This window comes from Sinocyclocheilus grahami, unplaced genomic scaffold (genome assembly GCF_001515645.1).
Source record: "Sinocyclocheilus grahami isolate Dianchi unplaced genomic scaffold, SAMN03320097.WGS_v1.1 scaffold1381.1, whole genome shotgun sequence".
Classification (NCBI taxonomy): domain Eukaryota; kingdom Metazoa; phylum Chordata; class Actinopteri; order Cypriniformes; family Cyprinidae; genus Sinocyclocheilus; species Sinocyclocheilus grahami.
Window position 1 is genome coordinate 133,051 of NW_015506560.1, and position 9,248 is coordinate 142,298.

At 37.0% G+C, this 9,248-nt stretch overlaps 2 protein-coding genes across 2 annotated transcripts in view; both read right to left on the minus strand.

Annotated features, from left to right (window-relative positions):
* LOC107569794 (uncharacterized) overlaps positions 1–9,248 on the minus strand; it is a 65,353-nt gene that overhangs the window by 52,124 nt on the left and 3,981 nt on the right. The gene's annotated exons all lie outside the window — the stretch shown is intronic.
* The window catches only part of LOC107569780 (uncharacterized), a 22,794-nt gene that overhangs the window by 9,796 nt on the left and 3,750 nt on the right, over positions 1–9,248 (minus strand). The window contains exons 2-5 of the mRNA XM_016255933.1: positions 4,439–4,564; positions 3,800–3,826; positions 2,771–2,897; positions 2,581–2,720 (exon numbers count right to left, since the gene is read on the minus strand). Coding sequence (XP_016111419.1) covers positions 2,581–2,720; positions 2,771–2,897; positions 3,800–3,826; positions 4,439–4,564 — 420 coding nt within the window. The remainder of the gene's footprint in view (positions 1–2,580; positions 2,721–2,770; positions 2,898–3,799; positions 3,827–4,438; positions 4,565–9,248) is intronic.

The following is a 9,248-nucleotide window of genomic DNA, read 5'->3' on the forward strand; positions in this document are numbered from 1 at the left end:
TCACTATCTCAACAAATTCGAATATGGTGACATGCCAATCAGCTAATCAACTCAAAACACCTGCAAAGGTTTCCTGAGCCTTCAAAATGGTCTCTCAGTTTGGTTCACTAGGCTACACAATCATGGGGAAGACTGCTGATCTGACAGTTGTCCAGAAGACAATCATTGACACCCTTCACAAGGAGGGTAAGCCACAAACATTCATTGCCAAAGAAGCTGGCTGTTCACAGAGTGCTGTATCCAATCATGTTAACAGAAAGTTGAGTGGAAGGAAAAAGTGTGGAAGAAAAAGATGCACAACCAACCGAGAGAACTGCAGCCTTATGAGGATTGTCAAGCAAAATCGATTCAAGAATTTGAGTGAACTTCACAAGGAATGGACTGAGGCTGGGGTCAAGGCATCAAGAGCCACCACACACAGACGTGTCAAGGAATTTGGCTACAGTTGTCGTATTCCTCTTGTTACGCCACTCCTGAACCACAGACAACATCAGAGGTGTCTTACCTGGGCTAAGGAGAAGAAGAACTGGTCTGTTGCCCAGTGGTCCAAAGTCCTCTTTTCAGATGAGAGCAAGTTTTGTATTTCATTTGGAAACCAAGGTCCTAGAGTCTGGAGGAAGGGTGGAGAAGCTCATAGCTCAAGTTGCTTGAAGTCCAGTGTTAAGTTTCCACAGTCTGTGATGATTTGGGGTGCAATGTCATCTGCTGGTGTTGGTCCATTGTGTTTTTTGAAAACCAACGTCACTGCACCCGTTTACCTAGAAATTTTGGAGCACTTCATGCTTCTTTCTGCTGACCAGCTTTTTGAAGATGCTGATTTCATATTCCAGCAGGATATGGCACCTGCCCACACTGCCAAAAGCACCAAAAGTTGGTTAAATGACCATGGTGTTGGTGTGATTCTCTTAAGAGAATCTATGGGGTATTGTCAAGAGGAAAATGAGAAACAAGAGACCAAAAAATGCAGATGAGCTGAAGGCCACTGTCAAAGAAACCTGGGCTTCCATACCACCTCAGCAGTGCCACAAACTGATCACCTCCATGCCACGCCGAATTGAGGCAGTAATTAAAGCAAAAGGAGCCCCTACCAAGTATTGAGTACATGTACAGTAAATTAACATACTTTCCAAAAGGCCAACAATTCACTAAAAATGTTTTTTTATTGGTCTTATGAAGTATTCTAATTTGTTGAGATTGGTGGGTTTTTGTTAAATGTGAGCCAAAATCATCACAATTAAAAGAACCAAAGACTTAAACTACTTCAGTCTGTGTGCATTGAATTTATTTAATACACAAGTTTCAACAAAAATGTGAGGGGTGTACTCACTTCTGTGAGATACTGTATATATTCTTATTATATTTATTTAAAATCTGTCTAAAGTTAACAGACAGTGTTTTAAAAGTGCATTCATGTGTAAACATGTTTACATATGTTTATAACAGTGACTTTGAATTACCTAAAGTAGTGTGGTAAAGCAACAGATTTGTTTTATAATTCTGCTTTAGTTTGTACGATTGTGCATCTCAGAGCAACAGTGTTTCATTCATGAATTAATCTGTTTTTGAATGAATCAAATGAGTCAATGATTCTATGATCCTTTGTTTCCTTTCTAAATGAATCAGCCATTTTGAATGAATCATTTGAAATAAATGATTCAATGAATGACTTATTAAGACAGAGACTTGCACCACCTATTTGCGTTTTTTTAGGGGCTGTTCACATCTCATCTAAACATGTTTGGAAAATGCCTGTTTGTTAAAAATAAATATATAGTTATTGTAATAAATGTTTTTCTGCTTACTAGTAACAGTCACATTGATTTTCACGCTCTGATTTTCTATGATTGCTTATGAATTACCCGTGACAACCTATGATTCATCATCACGTTTCTTGTAATATTATGATTTTTTTCCTCACAAAACATTTCTACTTTATTTGTGCAATATTACTCCTTTAATGCCCATTCACACCAAGAACAATAACTATAAAAATAGCTAACTATATTAGTATCCACAACAATATTGTTTTTGTTTATTATAAGTTTTGCACGATATGCAGTTTTGTAATTTCAAGCTTTCAATGCTAAAGCTCTTTAAAGCAAGATGGATTCTGATTGGCTGTCAATATTTTTATCACTCATCACCTGGAATTTTTTTTTTTTAAAGTTATTCCATTTATATTGTTCTGTGTCGTTATCACTTTAGTTGGGGTGTGGACTCTATTTTTTTAATTTAGAGAGATTTTTAAAAATATATCTTTATTGTTTATCTTCCATGGTGTTAGCTGACCTTTGGTTTCATAATTTAGTATATTTGTATTTCACAATACTCACTGTTTTGAAGCAGCTTCACTGAAATTCATAATGTTGCTGTTTAAAATGTATATTACTGCCTCAGTTCAGAGCGGGGCGATAAGATAGTTCACATTTGGTGAGGATGTAGGTTTTCTTTTTCACTTATACCATAAATAATTTATATTTTAACATGACACTAATTAAAATGAAAAACAATACAATCTAAAAGTAGATTAGTCGCATCATCTAAACTGTTCACACAGTGCATGATTATTGATCTACTCACCAGTGACAGTAACAATGAATCTCATGTATTCGGTTCTTACGTTTTTGCGGCTGATCTGTAGTTTGTAGAGTCCAGAGTGAATGGTCCTGATGTTATTGATGATGAGATCTCCAGTCTTCTCATTCAGCACCAGTTTGTTTCTGAATATCCCATCAGCAACATCACATTCTGTATAATTTTTTGGTCTTACTGGTCTTTTCTTGTGAATTCAAAGAGTTTGAGATCCTCAAACCACCACTTTATCTCATCCCCTTTCTGTAGTACAGTCTTAGTCTTTAGAATGACAGATCTCCCTTCCTCCTCTGACACCGTCTTTTCTTCAGATGTCACAGGAGCACATAGAAGCAGAGAACAGAAATGTGTTCATATGATCAAGCTTAACTTTACAAAGAGCACGTTTTAGCATGTTAATAGCATGTTGGTAACATGTTTTAACAAATTTCTAGCATTTTCAAACATGTTTTTACACGTTGCTAGCATATTTTAGAACATTGCTAGCATTCTTTAGGAAATTGGTAGCATATTGTAGAACTTTGTTTTACCTCATTGTTAGCATGTTAAAATGTCAGAAACTTTAGTCTCAGAAGTTGTTTCCGGGCATATCAGTATGCTGGCCTTTTCAAGCCCAAATAAAACTGGCAAAGAATTACACAATTGTGTCAGAAGTATTCAGGGAAATCAACTATAAAGTCTGCTAAAACGTTTCTCATCTAATTTACCATTTACCCTAAATTCTTGCACTGATTTCAGTCATTAGCGTGAGCAAACCCAGGTCTTAATGTTTTGTAAAACTGACAGTATATTTCCTCTCAGTCTTGGTTAATTAAATTATTGATTCTAAACATCATTATGCATTTAAACTCTACTATAGCATACTAAAACTAATTGTTTTTGTATTGCTTGTATCAGCTGTAATACTTACCCACTTGTTTTTGTAGTTTAGAAATCCTGCGGTGATAGTAAATCACAACAGCAGCTAAAAGTGCAGCCACCAGCAGAACAGCAACAACTATTCCAACTGTGACATCTGTAGATGGACCCGGATCAGGAACAGCTAAAAGGAGACTGAATGATTACAGGACAAAATATTTATCATGATTCAGAACTGATAGGTGTCAGTCAGTTGACATGTATAGATAATTTGTAGTGTGACACAGGCCAAAACATGGTTTTACACTGTTAACATGCAGTGGTGACTGTATTTTTCTTATTAGTTTACCGTTGCCGTTGGGTTTGCTGTGGTAGTCTGTGTTACACAGTGTACGTCCAATTACATTACTTGCACACGAGCTTCAAAACCAAAAGTAAAAAGCGAGCGTGCATATTGCACATACTGATAGCAGCTGCCTGGTGCGCGGAAATTATCCAAGTTTTTCCCTAGAGTCTACTGCGTTTGAGATTATATGAGACACTCGGTTAGGGGAAGTTCTGCTTTTCGATTTTTACCTAGGAGGACCCCCGTATCAGGATTGTGCCCTCGTACCGCTATTCCTCTTCTGCCCCTCCGGAGGTCCATGCATGCCACTAGCCATATCCTAAAATAATTTTTTTGTATCTATAGCCATTTTAATAGTGTAACTGACATAGAAGTCAGCTTAAATTTCATACATTATATTCAATTATTTTCAAATATTTTAAGCTAAAAACCTTTCATTTGAAACTTACCACTGACAGAAACAAGGAATTGCTGTGAGCTCTCTTGGCCTCTGATCTGTACTTCATAAAGTCCTGTGTGTTCTGGCATTTTTGATGGTCAAAGATCCAGTCTGATTTAGTTGTAGTCTGTTCCTAAATCGCTCATCATCAACGTTTATTGAGGCCTCGTTCGTTTCTACATCAATATTAGCCAGGAGGACACCTTTATCTCCAAACCTCCATACTATCAGATCATTCTCCTCTAATTCAGTAACATCATTCTGAAGAGTGACAGAATCTCCCTCCATCACTGATACTGACTTCACTCCACCCGTCTCACCAACCACACCTGGAAAACAAAACCGACAAGAACTGATTTGGCAGACTCATTTGGCTGATCTTCAGCAAACTGAGCTGGTTGCTAAAACCACGCCCACCTAGCTCGACGGTGGTGACAGCAGGGGCAATCCACCTGTCACTCAAGTGGCCACGTCCTTAATTATGCAGAACTTTAAGGCTTAATATAATTTAAACGGATGAGTTATAAAAAAATCACCCCCCTCACAGTTGTCAAGAAGGGCAAAATTAGCTATATAGACCAAAATAAGTTTTTGAACCAGGCTGTAAACATTTTTTTCTGCTGTAAAGTCGGGCCTTTTAAAGGGGTCATATGATGCGATTTCAAGTTTTCCTTTCTCTTTGGAGTGTTACAAGCTGATTGTGCATAGATAAGATCCCTGAAGTTGCAAAGACTAAAGTCTCAAAACCAAAGAGATATTCTTTATAAAAGTTAAGACTCTGCCATGCCCCCCTAAAACGGCTCGTTCTATCTGACTTTAAACAAATCTTTAATTACATACATAATATGAACGTGATTTTGCGCAACTCGTCAGTGAACAACGGCTCTGTGTAGTTAATGCTGCTCAATGTGAAAGCCCGCAGGTGATGGAGATTTACCGCTGATTACAGAACCGTCTTTACTGACAAGATGCGCATTAAATATCGTATGTGATTTATCGTGCAGCCCTAATCTCAATAAAATACAATTAAACATAAATTTGCAAAAGAACCATCAATGTCAGTTTCACACAAACACTTGTTCACCCCCCAAGTATAGTTAAAAGTCTCGATATCTTTAACCAATTGATAATAAGCATATTCCACCTTTAACCTTGATTTTATTAAACCCTTTAAAATTGAAACTTCATCAGTTGACCCCATACCATTTAATTTACCTTTATGTGATAGCCAGATTGCCTGCCAGATTTGCCTGCCCAAACAAAAAATTAATCATCACGTGGTTCTGCTTTTTATTTTTGTTATATTTAGGACCATAAATAAAAATTGCAGGTGAAAAAATTTATCTTAAAATTCTACACCATTCTTCTAATTGAGACAGCAAAGCTTCAAGTCTACCACAGTAAAAAAATAGATGAAAAACAGTTTCTGTTTGCCCACAGAAAGGACACTCCTCCCCTACCTGTGGATCAAGGTGTGCTCTGTATCTGTTTGTAGCTATTAAACCATGCACAATTCTCCACTGAAGGTCCCCAGACCTTTTCTCAGTGGGAGCCTTATACAAGGTCCTCCAGCTACCTTTAGAGGAAGTCTCTGATCCAAAAACCTCTTGCCATTTAGATTATTTTAGTCCCTTTAAAGAGTTTATATGGGAAACTTTGACACATATGACATACAGTGCTTTTTTCCCAGTTTCACTGAAAAGTCCTAGTTCAGGAGTTCTGCAGTTGAGCAAAAGTCCTTCCCTCTCTTGAAAAGCATCAACAGTTTCCACAATCAACACAATTTTTAACTCTGGGAAAAAGACATCCCTATCTTCGTTTGTTTCCAAACCATTTTTTAAATTCATAGGTAAACATTTAAGAAGATCATTCAACAGTTTCTGTGTCAAGCTAATTGACCTCACACCCAGCTTGGCAGCCAGCATCTCAGCAGACATCCATTCATTTGTTGTTATTAAATGTCCAATCTTTGTAATTCCAGCATTCCTTAAAGCAGTCCTCATTGACACTGACTTTAAAATGTCCAAATCCACAACGGGATTGTGCAAGAGAGGTTCTTCTCTCATCCAAGGGCCTTGCACATCTTTGAGGTTTCTTGATTTACTTAAAATTTCCCAGGCTTTCAACATTGAACGATAAAAAGGTGTCAGTCCAGACAAATCAAGACTTTTAGTGTCCATAAGGAATAGGTGCCGGTCAAGCCCCATACTGCCCGCTTTTCTTAGAAGAGAACAAGCTACTCCAGCCCAGCTTACATCTTTTCCATAAAGTAGCCTTTTTGCTGTCTGTAGCCTAAAAGTTTTTATTCTGCTATTAATGTCCACCAGTCCATGGCCTCCTTCTTGTCTGGGCAGGTATAACACCGATGCTTTTAGCCAATGCTGACCAGACCAGAAAACATTCACTAGATGCTTTTGAACATTTTCCACCAGTTCCTTGGGAGGTTCTAAAACAGTCATTTTGTGCCACAAGGATGAGGCTACCAGATTGTTACATACTAAAACTCTTCCCCTGTACGTTAGCTGGGGGAGCAGCCAATGCCAACGAGACAACCGAGCACTCACCTTGTCCACAAGACCCTCCCAATTAAGCCTCTTATATTCTTCTTTTCCTAAAAAAACCCCCAGATACTTTAGCCCAGAACTTCCCCACTTTAGTCTACCTGGGAGTCTCGGACTACTAGAATCAGAACCACACCATAGGGCATCACTTTTATCCCAATTTACTTTGACAGTTGAAGCTTTCCCATAACTCTTCAAAATATCTGTTAAAACTTGAACATCATTTTAATTTCTTAAAATTACAGTGATATCATCAGCATATGCTGAGATTTTTACATAGTCATTACAATTTGGACCATTTATCTGTAACCCCATTAACTTTTCTCTCAATTTACAAAGGAAAGGCTCAATAGAAGCTGACCTGAGAGTGGGCATCCCGGTCGTATGCCCCTCTATACTTTAACAGGAACACTCAGTCCACCTGCCATTTTAATCATGCATGTGGCATCATTGTACAACAATTTTATCATTGCAACAAAATTATCTCCAAAACCAAAAGCCTTCAAAGCTCTATAAAGTAACTGATGATCAACTTGATCAAAAGCCTTTTCCTGATCTAAAGATAGAATTCCCATATCAATATTGTTTTTAAGGCATAATCAATAACATCACGTACTAAATGCAAATGATCACTGATACATCTATGCTTTATACAATAGGATTGGTCTTTGTGTATAATTGTGTGCAACACTTTATTTAGCCTATTAGCCAAACACTTTGCTATTAGTTTATACTCGGAACACAGAATAGCAACTGGTCTCCAATTCTTTATTAACGTAAGGTCACCTTTCTTGGGAAGTAGTGTTAAAACTGCTCTTTGACAAATTTTAGGAAGAAAACCCACATGAAAAACTTATTGTAGAACTCCATAAAGATCAGTTCCAATTAAGGTCCAGAAGTGCTTATAGAACTCACCAGGAAGTCCATCTATACCTGGAGTACGACCTGAGGCAAGTCCTGATACTGCAGCACTTAATTCACCAAAGGTAATTGCCGAGTCCAAAGTTTGTTTATCCTCAGTGGTTAAACGAAAATATTTTGCAATAGTTCATTTTGGCTCTTCTCATCCGTGTTCTCAGTCGAATATAACTTAGAATAAAAGTCTACTACCAGTCTGTGCATTTCTATAGGATCACTTGTGTAATGACCATGACTATTTTACAAGCTGTACATCTTTTTTTCTTGTACACTTTTGTGCTCCAAGTTAAAAAAGAATGAGGTAGGACCATCCATATATTTTACTGATAAAAACCTACTTCTCACAAGAGCACCTTTGACTTTCTCATTTAGAATGGAACTCAACTTTGACTTTTTGTCAGACCACTCTTGTAAATTAACAGAAGATTCTCTCATCATGTTCCCTTCAATGATTAGAATTTCTTTTTCAAGACACTCCAAAGTCTGTTTTAAACACAAAGTTGAGTAATACTTATATTGTTGACAAAATTCCCTTATATGTGTTTTACCAATTTCCCACCAAAGAATTACATTTTCATATCGAGTTTTTTCACTTTTCCATGTCTCCCAAAAATATCCAAAGGATTCACAAAAACTTCTATCTTGCAACAACTTTATATTAAAATGCCAATAAGCATTCTTATTTCTTCTAGATATCAATGTGCAGTCAACAGTAATAAGCTTGTGATCAGAAAAATGTGTGGGGATAATAGCTGTATGTATAACTCTGTTTTTCATATTGTTTGATACATACAATCTATCTAAACGTGCAGCTGAAATTCTCCCCTCATTTACCTTTACCCAAGTAAATTGTTTTACCAAGACATTATTTTCTCTCCAAATATCCGTAAAATTTAAAGATCCAATAATATTAGTTAAAACAGCAGATGAGTTGAAATTTGGTTCCTCTCCATTCCTATCAAAAGAAGGATCAAGTGTACAGTTCCAATCCCCTCCTAAAATGATCAAATCATCTGACTGTTCTTGTTTTAAAAAAGACTTCAATTTATTAGAAGTATTTATCCAACCAAAACCATTATTTGGTGCATAGATATTAACAAAAACAACAAAATGACCATTAATTTCAACTCTACAGAAAAGGAAACAGACAAGAAACAAAGCATTTTAACCATAGTGAGTAGTTGCCCCCCCCAGTTATACTTTGTCTGATTGCAGTAATGTGTTTCTTTAGTCTAAAGCGTTTCTGCTGTGATAACTCTTCATGACTACTATGCCTCCTTGCCCACATAACAGATGCTATAAACTTGTCCAAATCTGGAAAAAAATCACTCACTTCAACTTTTTTCCCTTGGTTTCATCAAGAAATTAATTGATTTGCACTACAGTATACAAGTCTTCTTTCATCACCTTTGAAATCTCTGCTCCTTCAGACCATTGTTCATCATCTTTCATACTATCATCAGTATACTGAGACATTCCATCCAACTCATCTACTGAGCCTTCCTCTAATGCTTGTGCATCTGTCTGAGTCACA